Raw genomic sequence first — 18408 nt, forward strand, 5'->3', positions numbered from 1 at the left:
TGCGTCCTTTACAGAATGAGATTAATCCCTACTTTTGCAAGGTTGTATGGGGATCATAGACAATGACGGAAGCCTTAGGCGACTGGTACAGACTGAGAGCCCATCTGGTCAAGTGCTCTCGATGTGCCCAGAGCTCTAAGGCCCAGCCTTCCTGTCCAGAGGGTCGCCTCCCACCCCCACCCCTACAGGGAGGCCAGATGTAAAAGAGCACAACACAGACGCTTTATTGTTTATAAAACATGAAAACGCAGGCGCCAGGGGTTCAGGTGCTGCCAGGGAGGCCCCAGCGTGAGGGCAGGGGCCGCGTCTTGGGCCCTCGCTGCAGGCTCCATTTGGCTGGGCTCCACTTCTTCTACCTGCAGCCCAGGGCGGGCCCTGCCCGAGGGGCCCACGCCTGTGGGGAGCACGGGCAGAAGGAAGACGTGGCTGACGGCCATCCCTGAGGAAGTGGCGAGCAGCTCCTGGATCAGGGCAGGCGGGTAGAAGCCAGGCCTGGCCACTGCCCCGCTTCAACTACCCTCCCTCCAGTGCCCGGCCCTGGGAGAGAACACCTTGAAGGCAAGAAGGAAGGAGGCCGCTGCCTAAATGTCTTCCTCCCTGTGTGACCAAGTGGGAGGAGCAGCTGAGACCCTTCTTTCAGCTGAAGAACCACAGAGGAGCTGGAACGCACACCAACTAGGAGAGGGCACCCGTTAAGGGTTCTGAACAAATCTGTCTAAAAAACCGTATCTGAGCTCAAAGCATCAGTCCATCCCCCAGCCCAGCTCTGTGCAGGGCCAGAACCCAAGGCAGCACCGATCTCCCGGCAGCTGGGACTCGGGTCCCAGAGCTGCCTCTGTCCCAGGCCTCGCCGCCCCTCCCTGTCCCCGCCCCAGTCCAAGAGGAAAGCCAGGGCAGGATCTGGGCGGGGTCTGGGCAGGGTGGCGCCTATCTCCCGGCCTGCAGGTGGTTGTGGAGCTGCTCGGCCTGGCTCTTCAGGCGCTGGAATTCCTCCTGGATGAAGTCTGTCAGGGCTTTGCGAATCTCCACCTGAGGGGAAGGACTGGGGCTGGCCTGCAGCCCTCAGGGAGCTTCGCCCAGGGTCCCTGGGAGGCCAAGGGCACTGGGATGGGCTAGGACAGCTCTGGGATGGCCTGGGGGAGAAACTCACAGCTGACTTGTTCTCTGCCCGGAGCCGCTCGAGCACAGGCAGGGCACTGAAGGGCTTCCCAATCAGCACGGTGATTTTCTGTGGGCGACAGGAGCGGGGGGTGCCCACAGCCCCAGCACCCTGGGGAGCCAGAGGCCAAGTCCTGTCCCCACCTTGCTGAGTACTCCCTCGGGTCCACTCTAACCTCTTTAAAACGAGGTGGTTGGGCTCAGTGACATCCAAGGGCCATCCCAGTCCCGGGGTCCATGCCCTAGTCATCCCATCCTGTCCTGTCCCAGTCCCAAGGCCTGCCCCTGCCCCGGCCCCGGCCTTGGTGCCAGGAAGACACCCCACCCCGCTTCACTCCATTCCCCCTGCTGCAGCCTCCTGAATCTGGCCTCAGTGGTGCTGAGTGGGAGTCATGGGGCACATGGCAGACAGACAGATAGACGGACAAGGTCAGCAGCCCTACCCACCTGTCCAAAGCGGGGGAAGTAGGGCGGGCTGTTAGGAAGGACGTCGTTCATTCCTGTAGCACAGCAGACAGAAGGCTGGGAAGCAGGTGTGGGGTGGAGCAGGGCAGCTCGGGCACCCCCTCTCTGCCACCCAGAGGAGACCCACCCGCCAATACGAGCGAGCGAAGCCCCTTTCCCTGGGCCGCAGCCTTGGCTCACCGACATGCCACAGCGGCAGAATGACAGGATTGAGATGACATTCGGCGATCAGGCGTCCGATTCCTACCCCAGAGAGAGGCAGAAATGGTGGCATGAGTGGAGCTGCGGTGCCAGCCTGCGGCCGGGGCCACTCCTGCCTTCCCCCAGTCAAAAGCAGCTGCCCTGGGCCGGCACCTGCCCTTCCCGCCGCTCCCAACATGCTCCTCTGCCCCGCCTGCCACAGTCCAACCCAGCCGGAGGCGGCCAGCGGCTCTCACCCCACTTGAAGCGCAGGAACTCGGAGCTCATGTTCACTTTCCCTGTTGAGAGGCAGGATGGAGGTGAGGCTGGGGGCTGCCGGGCGGCGGCGGGGGGGCAGTCCCACCCATGTTCTTGAGAGGGTCACGACCCTGCCAGCCCCACTGACCTTCTGGGAAGATGTGCACCCAGTCCCCGTGGTTGAGCTTCTCCAAAATGAAATCCATTCCCTTCTGGTAGACGCCATCTCCTGCCAAGAGACAGTCCCTCCCTTCAGTCTCCATCCTCCAGGGCCCCCCTCCGCCCTCCCTGGGCACGAAGCAGCAGCTCCCCATCCCCCAGCGGGCGGCCCACACGGACACCTTCCAAGGCCAGTCCCTCGGGCCTGCTCGGCTGCCTCCCTGATTGGGCTCCTGCAGCTTTAGGGTGAGCCACCCCTGGGGCGAGCCTACCATTTGCTGCCTCTGGCCCAGTGTGTGCGTGATTTCCAGCCTCACCTGGGCCCCAGATTCTGGACAGCGACCCTGTCCCCGGGGTCTCTGCCAGGCCAGTTCCCGCAGCCACTCCTCACAGGCCCCCCAGCCCTTCCTGAGCCCTCAGCCTCTGCTGGCCCTGCCTCCTGCTGGCCCCTTCCTTGAAAGGCTCCCCCTGAAAACTAGACTCACCCTCAGCCAGGCCTCTCGGGAACGGGAGAATGTTTGACGGAACACAGTGTCACTGAGAGTTGGGGAAAACTCAAACCTGCTACATGGAAAACAGCAGGGTTGAGCCGCCCCCGCCCCCGGTGCTAGCAACTCGCCTTAGAGTTTCCCTGAGACCACGACACTGGACCCAGGTGGCCCGGCGGTCAGCAACGACACAGACATGAATGCCCAATGCCGCGTGCTGGCTCCTGACCTGGAGGCACGTGGGGGCAATCTGTACCCACGCACAGTGGAGCCTCACTCGTCAACCTTGTCCGTAGAGTGGACAGAGACAGAGAAGGGGGGAGGTTGAAGAAGCGGGGTAAATATCCTTATGTTATCAAGTAAGGAGTAGAGAGCCGCAGCACAAAGAGGGAGAGAGACAGACAGACTGACACCAGGACTCTTTGGGCCAATGCACTAAGAAATGGACTTTCAACCTGTTCTCTGCAAGGCGGAGTCTTTGGAAGGTGCTAGATAGGGATCCAGGAGCCTCAACCCAACCCAAATGGGAACCCGGCCCGGCAGCTCCCTTAGGGGCTGGAGCTGGGGAGCAGTCACCCACTGCAGTTTCTCAGGGCGTCGCAGCTGAGAGCAGCAGTTTCCCTACCTGGGCTCGCATTAGCCGGTAGGGGTGGGCTGCAGGGGCGCAGGCTCCTGCTCTACAAAAACCCACTGGTGCAACCGAGCCATCCAGCTTGGAATCAAAATTTACAAAGACCGTGCTTTGGGAGCAACACTTCATAATGTTTAGCTTTTGCAAATGCTACTTCTACTCACTTGTATAGCTTGTGCAAGATCACTCTGACACTTCACGTCCTATCACAAGGCCTATGCTTGGGGGGCAAGGGGAATTTTCTGGAACACAGAAGCAACATATGCCAGATACTTCCTTTGCTTCAATACGTGTTGTTAGATCTTTGCTGCACGTCAAATGCGTTTGAGGAACAGCTTGTCCCTGCCCACTTTCTCTCACCAGAAGGTGCTTAGGATTAAGATTTCACTTGCTGCTTTTATTGTGCAATAAAACTTAGATGCGGGTCAAAAAGCAGAATGAGACTAGAAGTGGACACGGAAGGCCTCTGAGGTTGCAGAGAGGAGGAACTGAGACTCAGGGACGGGCTGCCTGCGCAGAGTCGCCGTCTCTCAGAGCAGTGCACTTGCCATGACACTGTAGCCTCTGCTTGTGTTTCAGTGAAAGGAAGCCGCCTCCAAAAGCACCAAAAACAGAAAGTGTTCCAGGTGGCTATCTCTGGGGAGTAACTAGGTCTGCGGCTCTGGAGGGTGGGCGCTGCAGCTTTTCATTAAAGAACCTTGTTTATTATCTGAGGTTACTTTATTGGATTTTACCATGTTTTACTTCCATCTACTAGAAATAAGATTTCCCTGACCTCCAACGCCCTTTGGTTACTTCCCCTTCACAACCCAACCTCTGGGAGGAGTGGCCAACCCCCCCCCCCCATCTACCCCACGCCCTGCCCCGAAGCTCCTGTGGCCGTCAGTCCAGAGAAGTGGCTTCTCCAGGGTCACCAGAGGCTTCCACAGTACCGAGGGGCCCTGTTTTGCTTCTTTCCTCTCTGGCCACTGCTCTCTGCTGTCTTGGTGGCTCGTATCTCCTTCTGTGCTGAGGTGCTGTCCTGGGGCGCTGCTCTCTCCGTGCTCTCCCCGTCTACGATCTCACTTCTATGTTTGTGACTTTGTTTGCGGTTGAGTTCCCGGTATCTTTATTCCCAAGCGTTTTTTCGAGCTCCAGAGCTGCGCATCTCACTGTCTCTGGACCGTTCCCTCCTCAGGTGACAGGCTCCTCTCAACCACCATGCTGCCTTCCCCTAGTCCCATCCTCCCAGTGGCTCATCGTTACCAGACATCACCTAGTGTCATCTTTGCGTTTTCTTTTCCTCGCCCCCTCCTACACCCAACCTATCAAGTCCTGTCCACTCCGGCTCCAGAGCATATCCCAAAGCCGTCTCGTCTCTGCTCTCTGTGGTGACCCCCAGAGGCCCAGCTACAATCCTCGACCCCCGCTTCTGCCCTCCAGGCACACTGCAGCCGGGGGCTCTCTCTCTAACCACACTCGAAAGCCCTGTCACTACCCTGATGAGAAAGCAGAGCCCAAATTCTTCACATGATTGTTCCAGAACCTTCACTTTCAGCCTGCAATGCACATTTTCTACCTTTATCACGTACCTCTCCAGTGTCTGCTACATGCTTCCCGTGTCTAGGATGCCTTTCCTTTCATACTCTCCCTGGAAAAATCCTGCTTCCCCAGAGGGAAAAGCAACCTGGATTTGAATCCTGGCTTTGCCACCTCTTGCCCTGTGACCCTGGGCCAGCACCTTTATCCCTCTGAGTCCCCTTATCTGGAGAAGGGGATGAAAATGGGCCCTACCTCCGGAAGCTCTTGAGAGGTGCTGATTAATCACTCAACATCACACCCCTCACCCTACGGCACACGCCACCACCATCACACACTGATGACACCACACTGCCATCAGTGAGTCTCTCTCAGCAACGTCCTCAAGAGAAGGAACCGTGGATAACGCCTCGTCCACGTCTAACATCGGAGCCGGAGGCACACGATCCTCAGGCAGTCGCAGGGAATGCAGTGCGCTCCAAGAAGCCACTGCCACCCCTCCTGCCGCAGGATGAAGCTGGGCCTCACGCGAGTGAGGCAGTGGCCCCCGGCTCCCTGGCTGCCTGGCCCACCAGGGTCCCTCTACTCCCAGCACTGCCAAGCCAGAGGCATGGACCACCAGTCTCCCGGCCCCAAGGGAGGCCAGAGAAGCCCCCAGAAGCACCTCACCTCGGCACACGGGCACGCACTTGCCCAAGCTGAAGAAGTGGGAATGCAGCTCCTTGGTGAAGCAGATGTCTGCGGCCGCGGGGGTCCTGGAGCGGGGACAGACGTGGTCACCGCGGCCTCCCCTGCACCCTGCTTCTCTGCCCTGCCCCCAGCGTGAGGCCTGACATCGTGGGCAGTGCAGAATGGAGGCACAGGAGTGCCTGCGGGGCCCCACCCCGTGCCCTGCCTGGACTGCTGGAGGCTCCTCCAGGGCACAGTAGGGGGAGGGCAGACCTGGGCAGAGATGGGTGAAGCCTGCCGGCCCACCACGAGGGGCCCACTGCTCCTCACCAACGCATCAACTTCAGGTTCCAGATGTGGCGGAGTTTCAGGATCCCTGGAGAAGGAGAGGAAAGACTTCATGCCCCAACTTACCTTGTACCTAGGGGGCGCCGATTTCTGTCATCCTGTTTTGGGGAATGAGGGACATGGACAGCAGTACTACCATTTCCCTATGGCCCAAAGTGGCATCTTCCCGACCCTTGGGCTGGACCCCCAAGTTCTCCCGGGCCCCTCCCTCTCTCCCACCCCGTGTGTCTTATTAGTCACCACAGCTGGTCTGCCTACCTCCCCGATACATTCTGATGCTGCCTATTCTTCTACCCATTTCCCCACTGTCACTGCCGCCACCTTGGTCCAGGTTACTGGATGGCTCTAGAGCCTCCTTCCTGGTCTCCTGGAATCTGCCTGTGGCACCCTGCAGGCCATGCTCTGCCCGGCGGCAAGGGTGAGCTATGAAAGGCTCTGATTTGACCAAATGGCTTCCCACGAGCTCTAGCTCCTAGTCTATAACCTCCTGAGTCCAGCAGTGGGAGCCCCGGGCACCCCTGTACCCAGCCATCTGGGTTGCTGGAGCCCAGCCACTCCCTGTGAAGTCAGCAGAGCAGGAACTTCTAGGTGGGGAAGCGGGCTCCCCAGCGAGGCTGGTGGAAGGCTACAAACCCAGCCTGGGGCAACGCTGGAAACAGGACCCAGGTCTTCCAGCCCCTAGCCCAGAGTTTCCTTGACAGGACACTCTGTGGTCCTCAGGTTTGTTCCCAAGGCTCTTTGGAACCGTCAACAGTTTAGAGAATGGAGGGTCTGACACATTGGGCCTGATACGTCAGAGTAAAGAAGCTGTCAGACCTTGCCCTACGTCCATTCCCTCCAAATACCTGAGGCGCTCTCCAAAGTACACTCCCTAGGAGGATGCTGAAGGGGCCACAAATCAAACTTCCATCCCTGGAGCAGGACAGCCCAGCAACAGGAGTGCCAGAGCTATGCGAAGCAGCCCGTGAGGAGTGAGTTTGTTCTGCTTGTGTTTGGCCCTGTCCCAGGTTCCCTCCTTGCTTCCCCAAACCCAGCACACTGGCCCGTGTACCCCAGAGGTGAGGGTCATCCATGCAGGACTGGTGATTGGACACCGTGATGAGGGGTGTGGCTGGGCCTCGGTTCTCGATGAGCTCGTACAGAACCTCCTTGTTGTGCACGGTGAGGTGGTTCATGTACTCTGGCGGGAGAGCGGGAGGGTCGGGATCTTTGCTTTCTTTCCGGGGAGCCCAGAGCTCCCCCCCCCGGCCAAGCCAGCCCCTGCCAGCGCCCCCAACCCCGAACCCCAACTCTGGTTGGGCGTGGAGACCTGTGGTCAACCCTGCCTCGGCTTTGGGTCCACTCACTGGTCCAGAAGCAGCTGTAGGTGCCCACCAAGCCCATGACGACGCTGCTGGCCAGGGTCCAGGTGAGCGGCGGCACCGCGGGGAACGGCCATTTCACATGTAGGGGCATCTCCCCGCCCCGACCGAGCTTCCCCCACCGCCCCCGGCGGCCCGGCGCTCCCCCTGCCCTGGGGCAGGCTGTGGGGCTACTCTAGGTCTGTGTCCTCAACCGCTCGGGGGATGGGTCCCTAACAGGCCCGCGCCACAGACGGGCGCCGCGGCTCGGCGCGACAGGGGACTCGACCAAGGTCACCTAGTAGGTCAGGCCAGAACCGGGCCCATCCCCGATCTCTCGCCACACACTAGCCGCCCTGGAGCCAGGAGATGGGGTGCGCACTGAGAACCTAGCGCAGACGGGAGAAGCAGCCGCGAAGCCCCCGCACCCGCCGGAAAGCGAGCCTGCGACGGCGCCGGGCTCTACCGCCGTCTGTCGCAAAACGCGCTCGGGCCGCTTGACGGCAGCGGGGGCGGGCCCGCGGGCCGCGTGGCCCCGCCCCGCTCCGGAGCAGCGCGGATTTGAGGCCGCCCACCGGCTGCAGGTCCGTTTTGTCTCATTAGTTCCTCCCCGGTGAACTCTCCGAGAGTAACATGGGCTGCGCAGCACGATTACCTGACACCACACAAAATCGGGGCTGGCTTCCCTGGTGGTGCAGTGGTTAAGAGTCTGCTTGCCAATGCAGGGGACACGGATTTGAGCCCTGGTCAGGGAAGACCCCACATGCCGCGGTGCTAGCAGCTAAGCCCACGTGCTACAACTATTGAAGCCCACGCGCCTAGAGCCCGTGCTCCGCAACAAGAGAAGCCACTGCAATGAGAAAACCGTGCACTGCGCACAGCAATGAAGACCCAATGCAACCAAAAATAAATAAATAAATTTATTTTAAAAAAAAGATCGGGGCTGGCGGAGCACTTTTACTTTAGTTTCTTTCCCCCTTTGTTTTCATTAATTTCATATAACACGGAATTAACCATTTTATAGTATTTTATAGCATTTTATATTACATTATTTTATGTATGTAACATATGTAATGTTAAACGTTATGTATTGTATATGTTACATTATGTAACTTTACATAATTAGCTACATACAACTTTTTTTTTTTTTTTTTTTTTTGCAGTACGCGGGCCTCTCACTGTTGTGGCCTCTCCCGCTGCGGAGCACAGGCTCCGGATGCGCAGGCTCAGCGGCCATGGCTCACGGGCCTAGCCGCCCCGCGGCACGTGGGATCTTCCCAGACCGGGGCACGAACCCGTGTCCCCTGCATTGGCAGGCGATTCTTAACCACTGTGCCACCAGGGAAGCCCTACAACTTTATATAATCACAATATTACAGAATTGTACTATACTAATGTATGTATGTAATATAATGTAACGTGTGATGCAATATGTAATATATAGCAGCATATAACATACAATAGGAAATACTATATACATTACAGTATTTTATATCGTTTAGTATACCCACAGTGTTGTCAACCACCACCTCTAACTAGGTCCAAACATGTTCATCACCCCAAAAAGAAAGCCCTGTAGGCGTTAAGCAGTCTATTTTTTATTTTTAAAGCAAAGTATAATTTTATTGATTAAAAAATATTTTTCCCGGGAATTCCCTGGCGGTCCAGTGGTTAGGACTCGGCGCTCTCACTGCCGAGGGCCTGGGTTCAATCCCTGCTCCGGAACTAAGATCCAGCAAGACGCGGAAAAAAAAAAATTCCCAGTCTTCGGCTCATCCCCACCCCCAATCCATTAGCACGTAGGTCCTGCCAACGGGGACATTGCCCCGAAGACCGCACTACAACCATTCAGTAAGGACCCATCGGCCGCCCGCAGACACCGCCTGAGTCCCCCACTTGTCCCAGCAGCGACAGTGCAGGACCCCCACGGGGCACTGAGCTGCCAGCGCTCTAATCTCTCAGGTACAGTTTTTTAGTCCGCCCTCGGCTTCCACCACCATGGCCAGTTCCTGCGCCGACTGTCGCTCGCTTTGGGTATTCAGAGCGCTCAGGAGTGCGCAGCCACACCGGGCCCGGCCCGAGGACTTGGAGATAAGGCCCTTGTCCTCGGGGGTGCCCAGGCTCGCCGCGGAGCTTCCCTTTTTCAGGCACGCGCTCCAGCTCTGGAGTCTTCCCCACCGTATCCTTCCTGCAGGCGGCCGGGGACGGGGGCTGAGCGCCGGGCCTGGGAGAGCACAGAACAGAGTCTGCGCTCGGGCGCCCGCAGCTCCTCGCTACGCGCCCTGGGCACAGGAAAAACTCTGACTCACAGCACGGTCATCTGCTCAAACCCTCCCCCGCCTTTGCCTCCGCTAGCGCCCTGTCCCACCCGGGCGGGGAAGGCGGGGTCTGGTGGGAAAGTGGGCGGCCAGGTCCAAGCCAGGCCAGCTGCCCAACCTCCCGGCGGCCTCCGGGGTGGAGCCAGGGCCGGGCCCGCCCACCGGGAAGGGTGCGGCTGCCGAGCCAGCCCTGACGGGTGGGGAGAGTTGAGAGTCTGTTTCTCTTTTTTCGTCTACGGTCCCTGCCCAGGCAGACGTTGTGATTCCGTGGGGAGTCGCGATCCGCTCACAGCACAGGAAGGTGGTGTGGAGACGACCCGTTCTGCACAGGTATGGGAGCCCTCTGGCCAGAGGGAAGGAGGAAATTGCCCCCAGCCTGTGAGGGAAGGCGAGAGGGGAAGGGAATCCCAGGGCTGGGGCTAAGGGCTGGTGTTGGGAGCCCGGACCGACTTTGGGCTGAGGCCAGGAACTCTCTAGTTCTTTTCCTCCGCCCATCTGGGAGCCCCTGGCCCCAGAGCCTCCAAGCCTGCCCTTGCCAGCCCAGGGCTGCCTAAAGGCCTACATACATCCCAGAATAGATACCAGGGCAGGGGACCCAAACTAGCATGAATGACAGAGCAGGTGGCTAGGGAGAAACAGGCATGGAGCCCCGGCAGGCAGAAAGTGAAACCAAGGGGGAAGGTGACAAGGCAACAGAGAAAAGCAGGCAGACAGAAGTAGAGGGACTTACGTCGCTGTATGAGGGCAACACCAACAGGGAGTTGAGCAAGGGCCTGAGCCCGAAAGACCCTCAGGAAGAGGGGTGCTCCAGCTGGTAAGATGAACAAGTAGGGCTCACCAGTAGTGGAGGGGATGGGGAGAGGGGCTCCATCACACACTGCAGTGTGGTGAGTTGGTGTGTCCGAGATCATTCTAAATGCATACGCCCTTGAATCCAGCAATTATACTGCTGGGAGTTTGTCTTAAGCATAATGTCTGCCAAGTGAGGAGACAGAGATGCACGAAGATGGTCCTTCTAGTTGCTAATGGCGGTGAAAAGTTGGAATCAACTCTAAGGTTGAACCCTTGTGAACTGCTGGTGGGAATGTAAGATGCGGCAGCCACTGTGGAAAATAGTATGGCGGTTCCTCAAAAAAGTTAAATATAGGATTACCATATGTTCCAGCAATTTCACTTCTAGGTATCTAACCAAAAGGATTGAAAGCAAGAACTTGAAGAGATATCTGTACACTCATGTTCACAGTAGCAGTATTGCCAGTAGCCAAAAAGTGGAAGCAACCCAGTGTCCATGGATAGGTGAATAGATGAACAAAACGTGGTCCATCCATACAGTGGAATGTTATTTAGAATTTACAAGGAAGGACATTCTGACATGGATGAAATGAGCACATTATGATCAGTGAGATCAAACGGTCACAGACAGGCAGATACTGTATGACTCCACTTGTATGAGCTGCTTAGAGTCAGGCAGATTCCTAGAGACAGAAAGTAGGATGGGGGCGGGGCACGGGCTGGGGGAGGGGATGTGGGGGCTAGTGTCAAATGGGGACAGGGTTTCAGTTTGGGAAGATGGAAGAGTTCTGGGGATGGATGGTGGGGATGGCTGCACAACAATGTGAAGGTGCTTCATGCCACTGAACTTCAAAATGGTTAAGATGGTGAACGTGATGCTACGTGTATTTGACCGCAGTTAAAAAGAACGAGACTGAACCATACATGCTGATGTGGGAAGGTGTCCACAAGAAAGGCAGGAAATGTGTGATGCTGGCAGCTCTGGGAGGCTGGTGCTGGGCAGCAGCAGGACGGCATCACTTTCTCTGTCGCATTTTACCATGTCCTTCTGGAACTAGAATTGAGCCCAACTGGGACCTGAACCTGGAGCAACCTGGATTCCTCTGGAGGGTTCCAGAAGCCCATACACGGCCATGCACTGCTTCTGCTCCTCCTCCTGGCTGGTGGGGCTGACACCTTTCACATCTGTGCTTTTAACACCCAGCGGCTGACGCTCAGCAAGGTGGCCAGGGAGCCTGTGCTGGACACCTTAGTTCAGGTAGGTTCATCACTGCAGAGAAGCTGTGCCCCTAAGGACCATGGTCCAAAGCCCCCTAGCCCTACCTGACCAGGGGCATGTGCCAGAGAAGAGGGGACATCAGGAGACATGGTGTGGAGACATGGAGCACCTTCCTTCCCTGTCACTGGCCTCAGTCTCCTCCTCCATAAAGTGGGTGTGGTGTTGGTGGAGATGGCGTTCAGTCTTCTCCCGGGTCCCTTCTAGCCTCGCTGCTCTGTTTGGCCTGCAGCCAGCGTGTCGTGCCACTCTTGGCCGCGCTGGTGCCGGGCCCCCAGGGATACCACCCCTCTCCCAGGGTGGCTGGCACTGAGTGGGGCTGGCCTTCCTGGTGTCCTGCAGATCCTGGCTCGCTGTGACATCACAGTGCTGCAGGAGGTGGTGGACTCTACTGGCAGTGCCATCCCACTCCTGCTTCGAGAACTCAATCGGTGAGGAGAGCTCTGTGGGTCTAAACTGGGGGCCCCACAGAGCCTCAGGGCCACTGACCCGAGGTTCCCCTTTCCTGGCAGATTTGATGACTCTGGGCCCTACCGCTTCCTGAGCAGCCACCTGCTGGGGCGTGGCACGTACAAGGAGAAATACGTGTATATCTACCGGTGAGTGCAGATGGTGACCGGGGCGGTCTGGACACTTGGCCCGGTGTGCGGCGGCGCAGTAGCCCCAAGGGTGGCCCTCACCTCCGCATCACCCTTTTTCTCCTCAGTGGTTTTACCCTGGGGTCTTCTTGTCCTCTACCCCAGACAGCTTTAGTGCCCACGTGTCCCTCCAGCGGGTGGCCTTCCTTCTGCAAGTACAGAAGTGGGGCCCCCCGCCTCTCTCCTGTGGAAGCCACAGGGGCTCGGAGTGAGGCTGGCTCCCTCTTTGGGAGTGACTGGTTGCAGCTTCTGGGAAGAGGCTCACCAGGGGCCTGTCGTGGGTCCTGGGCAGACCCAGTTTCCAGAAACAGCCCTAAGTCCCTGGGAGGATAGCCTGGGGCGGGGGTCAGGATTGAGAGGGCAAGGGTGGCAGTCAGGGAAGGAGACCTGTTCCTATATATAGATGAAATTACATAATGTCTAGAATTCACTCCAAAATGATGGGGGAACAGAGACACGCCCATACAGTAGCACCGCTCATAACAATCTCAAAGTGGAAATGATCCGAGTGTCCGTCAGCTGATGAACAGATAAACAAAAGGCGGTCTCTCCACGTAGTAGGATATCATTCAGCCTAAGAAGGAAGGAAGTCTGAGCCAGGCTGCAGCCTGGATGAACCTGAAACATGTGCTGAGGGAAAGAACCAGACACAGAAGACTATGTATTATTGGATTCCGTTCACATGAAATGTCCGGCAGAGGCGATGTACAGAGACAAGACAGATCAGGGGCTGCCAGGGGCTGGCGGGGAGGGGAACGGGAACTGCTCATGGGCGAGGTTTCTTTGGGGTGATAAGAATGTTCTAAAATTGATTGTGGGGATGGTTGCACAACCTTGTGAATGTACTGAATGCCACTGTATCGTGCATTTGACACAGGTGAGTTTTACGATGTGCAAATTATATCTCAATCTAAAAGAAGTTCTAGAAAGAAAGGCTAGGCAGGCTGTGCTCACATGAAATGGAGCTGCTGCTGGAGGGCTGCCCCCTGAGTGCCAGGTCTGATGTGAGCACTTGCAAACTGAAACCAGTGGTCCACCAGGTCACACAGGGCGCAGGTCCTGGATTCCTACGTGTACGACGATCAGAATGACCTCTTTGCCCGGGAGCCCTTTGTGTGCCGGTTCTCTTTGCCCAGCAAGGGTAGGTAGGGATGAAGGGTGGCCCCCTATGAGGGAGCAGGAATGGGGGTCTGGTGGGTTCTACGGGGCCCTGGGGGGACTGGGCAGAGGAGGGCCAGGAGTGGCTGGGAGCCCTCTGTCCCCGGGGCCTTGCAGTCCTTCCCAGCCTGGTGCTGGTCCCACTGCACACCACGCCGAAGGCCGTAGAGACGGAGCTCAACGCCCTGTACCACGTGTTTCTGGACGCCTCCCAGCGCTGGCAGAGCGAGGTAGGGCTGGGCCAATTGTATGGGAGGGAGGGGGACAGGACGGCCAGGTGGCCAGGCCCGACTGCTGCTTCCCTCTCCAGGACGTGATCCTGCTTGGGGACTTCAACGCTGACTGTGCTTCACTGACCAAAAAGCGCCTGGATGACCTAGTCCTTCGGACTCAGGCTGGCTTCCACTGGGCCATCCCTGATGGCGTGGACACCACGGTGCGGGCCAGCACCCACTGCACCTACGACCGCATAGTGCTACACGGGGAGCATCTGCAGAGCATGCTGCGCGGCGCAGCCGCCTTCGACTTCCCCCAGAGCCTCGGGCTCACCGAGGAGGAGGTAAAGGGGTGAGGCAGGAACGGGCTCGTGGAGAAGCCCCTAGGCCCCGAGACTGACGCTTTGTCGCGCTGCCCACCCCCAGGCCCTCAACATCAGCGATCACTACCCCGTGGAGGTGGAGCTGAGCTGCGCGGTGCACGGGGCCCAGACCCTCAGCCTGGCCGCTCTGTTACCGTCACTGCTGCTGCTCCTGTCCCCCCAGCTGGGCCTGGTGGCCTGAAGCCACCGCATGCCAGCTGCCCAGTTGCGAGGACTATGCCGTTTTCTGGACTCAACCCCCCCCCCCCCCCGTTCTATCCTGCCCTGCCACTCCTCTATGCCCTGCCACTCCTCTATGCCCTGCCACTCCTCTATGTGCCTTTGCTTTGGCCTGTGCTTGGCATGAGAATGTGGAAGAGGAAGGCAGGAGCCCTGAGGCTGGAACCACGCCACTCTAAGCCCAGGTAGTGTCAGGAGTGAGGACAAAAGGCAGGCTCCAGGGCTGGGGTGGGGGAACGAAAATCCCCCATGCTGCAATGAAGATCCCACGTGTCACAACTAAGACCCCGATGCAGCCAAATAAATAAATATTTATTGCATGCCAAGACCATACACGCTGAGAACAGAAAGCTCGATTGCAGGGATATTACATGTGTAGCAGACATGGCAAAGGGTCATCTTTATCATACGTGGGACTCACATGAAGCAAGACCCGACTAGATACAGGGACGGAGCTAAACAGTACACACACACTCGGAGGCTGGTTACCAACCCTACAGGTGCACACAAAGCATCTGCATAAACCACTTATACAGAAGTCACCGTGCATGCGACCCCCCAGGGGAAAGGAATACAGGATACTACAGCCGCAGCAACAATGACCCCACTTAGTGTTCTCGTTAAAGACGGCTAGCAGGACATCAGAGCCGTTTAAGTGCAAGTTATGTTTTTATGATTTAGAAGCATCAACTTTAGGTTAAAAGGTAGTTTTAAACTTTAGAAATGGCAGTCGCTAAGGATTACAAGATGCCAGAGGCCTCTCGGGGGCCGACTGCTGCACGCAGTCACAGCCAGACTGCAGCAAGGCTCTCCGGCTACTATGCCGGGCTCTGGAACAAATCCCTTTAGGGTCCTCTTCTCCTGGGCTCACAGCCCCAGGCCACCCCACCTAGCAGAGCTCTGGGACTCCGGCTGCTCTTACAGCAGGGTGGCCCTGGCAGTTGGTGTCAGATAGCACACCAGGATCCCCTGGGCCAGAGGGCACTGCACACTATTTGCCCAAAGGTCTCTTGTCGCCAAGCCCTATCTCAGCCATAGGAGCTTGATATCAGGAGTAAAGGGCCCTGGGAGTGAGGCCCTGTAAGGGGTAGTGGGTTAGGCTTAGGATGGGGTGGGGTGACGAGACTTCTCAACTCTGTAAACGGGGAAATGTGGTTAGGCCCAGGACAAATGTTTACTCCAGGGGTAACTGGTGAAAACACAGCCAGAACCATGTCTGGTCTGCTTCCTTCCTCCCCGTGTCCAACAATGTTCCTGTCCTGGTCTGGGACCCTGGGGAAGAGCTTCCACAGCTGCCCGAGACCCCTTTCCATCACCCAGGGTGGGTGCTTTGCTAAGGAAGTGCTCCATGCACATGCAGGGGGACTTGTGAACCTACTGCCTGGGATCTAAGGCAGGTCCAAGTGCTGGCCCTGCTAAGTGCCAACTGGCCAGCTTAGTGGTCAGCCTTTTTCTGAAGAGAAGAGAGACCAACCCTAGGACTCCCAGAGGCTCCCCACCCCCCATGAATCCAGATGCAAAGACAGGAGAAGAAAGTAGAGTTTATTAGGGGCCACAGGTGGGGAGGGGGCAGCGCCAAGGCTCTCACGAGTGCAGGGCCCGCCATTTGTCCAGGGGGCCACGATTAGGGATGTACTTGACCCCACAGCCATCCGGAATGAGCCGCTTTTCTGCCACCATGTTTTCAAACTCATCTGCATTAAACTTAGTGAATCCCCACTTCTTGGAGATGTGGATCTAGAGAGAGACAGAAACAGCTGAGTCAGGAGGCCTGGGGACAGAAGCAGGGAAAGGTGAGACCAAGGCTGTAGCACTACATACCTTCTGGCGGCCAGGGAACTTGAACTTGGCCCTGCGGAGGGCCTCAATCACATGCTCCTTGTTCTGCAGCTTGGTGCGGATGGACATTATGACCTGGCCAATGTGGACCCTGGCCACTGTGCCCTGGGGCTTTCCAAAGGCACCACGCATACCTGTCTGGAGCCTAGATTGGGAACAGCATGCCAGTCATTAATGTCCACCGGAAAGGGCTGTCTCCAAGGTCCCTTAGGGCAACCCGTACAGGCAACAGGCCGCATACACTACCGAGGAGGCTGCTGTTTGCAGCCATTGCGCACCGGGCCCCCATGGGGAAAAGAGCACAGTCGGCTTAACTGGCTGCAGAGAACACAGAGAACCCTAAAACAGACTAGCTAGAATCCCTGCAAGGTGCTACTGGGCTCATCTGAAAGCCATCCAACCTGTGACCACGCCAGCAACCTGCCTGCCTGCAGCTCACGTCATTAGGCTCAAAGAGGAGCTCCTCCGGCAGGAGCACCTCCCTCTACCTGTTTCCCAGAGCCATGGCGCCTTTTGTGTTTGTCTCTGGGACTGTCCACTTAAGTCCACTTGCTAGCCCTTTGGCCTGGCTTTGCTATGGGTGGTTGAATCTTTGTGAGGCCACCTCTTTGCCCTGACTGATGAAAAAAGTAATCAAGCCCACGCTTTAAGGTATGGGAGAACATCTGAAAAGGCCAGGAGTCTCAGGACCCAGCTCACCTATCAGCTCCAGCACAGGACAACATCTTGTTGATGCGGATGACGTGGAAGGGGTGGAGCCGCACTCGGATGTGAAAACCATCTTTGCCGCAGCTTTTCACCATGTACTTGTTGGCACAAATACGGGCAGCCTCCAGGGCTATTGGGGCGGGGGAGGCAGCAGAGTGAGACAAAATGGCACAGAAGCACTTCCCATGGCTCTCTGGGAACACCTGTATTGGCTGGGGGAGTTTAGTAAAGAGGCTCACGATTGGCTGCTCGTGATTAATGACCTGATAATTCCAGTGCAGTGAGCTCTAGGTCTGCCCGGGGGCCCACATACAAGGGACCAGGAATGGTGAACAAGGAAACCTGCCTCACCTTCAGAGGAGAGCTGCTCATATTCATCCGACACCATGTGGCCACAGAGTGGGAACTCATCCACTTTTGCCTTCTTCCGCCCCAGGTCAAAGATGCGGATCTTAGCATCTAGAAGAAAACTCTGGTGAGTGTGTGTGTGCCATAGCCACTGGGTCAGTGCAGCCAAACCAGTTTGGGGGCTTTCCCACCACTTACCAGGGACACCTCGGCAGAAGCGAGACTTTGGGTATGGCTTGTTCTTGCAATACCGGTAACTGCGGGGAAGGGGAGGAACCCAAGTTAGCAGGGATTCACAAGTGAACTCCACAATAGGCACTTTGAGTTCTTCCTCAATCTACGACCAAAGGGGCGTTGGGAGAGGGGGAATGACATATGTCATCTCTAAGCTTGGTCTTCATTCCTAGAAATTGGTGATAAAGCAAGATGTGGCCAGAAGTTAGGACACCAATGCTAGGAGACTATAAAAGTAAAAAAAAAAAAACAAAAAAACCACCCTCTATGCCCTGTTGTGTTTTCAACTTCCTATAAGGCTAACATCCTGAAACGGACTTTCTCAATTTAAATACTGCGAAGAGTAACACACTTCATGCCATCCACCTAAAGTCCTTTGGGCACGTGGCATTAAGTCGGCCTCCAAGCCTCGTGATGGGCGCCCCCTGAAGGGCACACGAGGCGGCTGAACACGCTTTTCTGGGACTGCCCTTGCCGACCAAGGAGCCCACACGGCACGTCGCCTGGAAATAAAACGGGGATGGCACACAAAGGCCCTGAGGGCACCGAACCTAAAAAGCAAGCGACTTTTCAGCTCTGAAGGCGCGATGCAAGGCGGACGTCGCTTGTAGCCCTAAAATGGGGCTAACATATGCAGACCTGGGTCAACCGGCCACTCCAACGAAAAGGGGGAAGCGGTAAACACCAGCATGAATTTATAAAACCAAATGGTACAAACAAAGACCTAAAGCGACCTGCAAGTTCTTGGAGAATACGCGGGGTCCGTTCCCAGGACAGGAAAGCCGCACTAGGGAGACCCCACCCACGGCTGCTTTTAGCAGCCAAATGCAATTCTCCCCCCCTTTCCCAGCAGCGAAACAGGCACTCACCAGCGGGCGGGGCGGCGGCCCATGGCGACACCAAGATCTTCAGTGGCTGCAACAAAACATACAAGATCGGAAGAGCAGTCGAAGACAGGCCTTGAACTAGAGGAGAGAAATGGCAAGGGCACCGCACGAGCCACAACCGCCGACTACTCACCGCGCCGAAGGGAAAGAGACGCTCTTACGCCTGCGCAGGCCTTATA

At 57.1% G+C, this 18408-nt stretch overlaps 3 protein-coding genes and 1 non-coding gene across 14 annotated transcripts; 1 reads left to right on the top strand and 3 right to left on the bottom strand.

Moving 5' to 3' along the window:
• Nucleotides 1-200: 200 nt before the first annotated feature.
• TAFAZZIN (tafazzin, phospholipid-lysophospholipid transacylase) lies at nt 201-7727 on the bottom strand. 10 transcript variants are annotated; one of them, XM_073799365.1, is made up of 10 exons: nt 7221-7727; nt 6926-7054; nt 5857-5902; nt 5527-5612; nt 2210-2290; nt 2061-2102; nt 1804-1866; nt 1606-1658; nt 1151-1270; nt 788-1029 (listed from the first exon to the last, which is right to left on the bottom strand). In XM_073799365.1, the coding sequence occupies exons 1-10, from the start codon at nt 7327-7329 to the stop codon at nt 928-930; spliced, it is 831 nt and encodes a 276-aa protein (XP_073655466.1). In that variant the 5' UTR covers nt 7330-7727; the 3' UTR covers nt 788-927. The 10 variants fall into 10 exon arrangements, with proteins under 10 accessions (XP_033705624.1, XP_033705625.1, XP_033705623.1 ...); XM_033849737.2 differs by having other exon boundaries at nt 1151-1336; nt 7221-7726; XM_033849740.2 differs by having other exon boundaries at nt 1151-1228; nt 7221-7724.
• Nucleotides 7241-15902, top strand: DNASE1L1 (deoxyribonuclease 1 like 1). Its single transcript, XM_073799366.1, has 10 exons — nt 7241-7282; nt 9011-9176; nt 9783-9862; nt 11529-11582; nt 11943-12031; nt 12113-12199; nt 13279-13379; nt 13514-13626; nt 13707-13955; nt 14038-15902. The coding sequence occupies exons 1-10, from the start codon at nt 7256-7258 to the stop codon at nt 14173-14175; spliced, it is 1104 nt and encodes a 367-aa protein (XP_073655467.1). The 5' UTR covers nt 7241-7255; the 3' UTR covers nt 14176-15902.
• RPL10 (ribosomal protein L10) lies at nt 15735-18374 on the bottom strand. Of its 2 annotated transcripts, XM_033849742.2 has the most exons (6): nt 18212-18372; nt 17307-17365; nt 17112-17219; nt 16752-16890; nt 16035-16197; nt 15735-15950 (listed from the first exon to the last, which is right to left on the bottom strand). In XM_033849742.2, exons 1-6 carry the CDS (start codon nt 18232-18234, stop codon nt 15798-15800), a joined length of 645 nt encoding a protein of 214 aa, XP_033705633.1. In that variant the 5' UTR covers nt 18235-18372; the 3' UTR covers nt 15735-15797. The 2 variants fall into 2 exon arrangements, with proteins under 2 accessions (XP_033705633.1, XP_033705634.1); XM_033849743.2 differs by lacking the exon at nt 15735-15950 and having other exon boundaries at nt 16032-16186; nt 18212-18374.
• On the bottom strand, nt 16242-16376 carry LOC117310463 (small nucleolar RNA SNORA70). Its single transcript, XR_004524609.1, has one exon. It is a non-coding gene; the product is annotated as a small nucleolar RNA SNORA70 (small nucleolar RNA).
• Nucleotides 18375-18408: the final 34 nt, after the last annotated feature.

Source organism: Tursiops truncatus, chromosome X (genome assembly GCF_011762595.2).
Source record: "Tursiops truncatus isolate mTurTru1 chromosome X, mTurTru1.mat.Y, whole genome shotgun sequence".
In the NCBI taxonomy this organism is placed as follows: domain Eukaryota; kingdom Metazoa; phylum Chordata; class Mammalia; order Artiodactyla; family Delphinidae; genus Tursiops; species Tursiops truncatus.

Bases quoted from the DNA above. Each gene is read 5' to 3' on its own strand.
- RPL10 (XM_033849742.2), bottom strand. From the start codon at position 18,234: ATGGGCCGCCGCCCCGCCCGCTG. The intron at 17,366-18,211 runs GTGAGTGCCTGT...CCTTCCCCGCAG, and splicing joins GGCCGCCGCCCCGCCCGCTG to TTACCGGTATTGCAAGAACA. The intron at 16,891-17,111 runs GTGAGGCAGGTT...CCGCCCCAATAG, and splicing joins TGAGCAGCTCTCCTCTGAAG to CCCTGGAGGCTGCCCGTATT.
- TAFAZZIN (XM_033849732.2), bottom strand. From the start codon at position 7,329: ATGCCCCTACATGTGAAATGGCCGTTCCCCGCGGTGCCGCCGCTCACC. The intron at 5,613-5,856 runs GTGAGGAGCAGT...TCCCCGCTCCAG, and splicing joins AACCTGAAGTTGATGCGTTG to GACCCCCGCGGCCGCAGACA. The intron at 1,867-2,060 runs GTGAGAGCCGCT...TCTCTGGGGTAG, and splicing joins GTTCCTGCGCTTCAAGTGGG to GAATCGGACGCCTGATCGCC.
- DNASE1L1 (XM_073799366.1), top strand. From the start codon at position 7,256: ATGACGACGCTGCTGGCCAGGGTCCAG. The intron at 12,032-12,112 runs GTGAGGAGAGCT...CTTTCCTGGCAG, and splicing joins CTGCTTCGAGAACTCAATCG to ATTTGATGACTCTGGGCCCT. The intron at 12,200-13,278 runs GTGAGTGCAGAT...GTGGTCCACCAG, and splicing joins AAATACGTGTATATCTACCG to GTCACACAGGGCGCAGGTCC.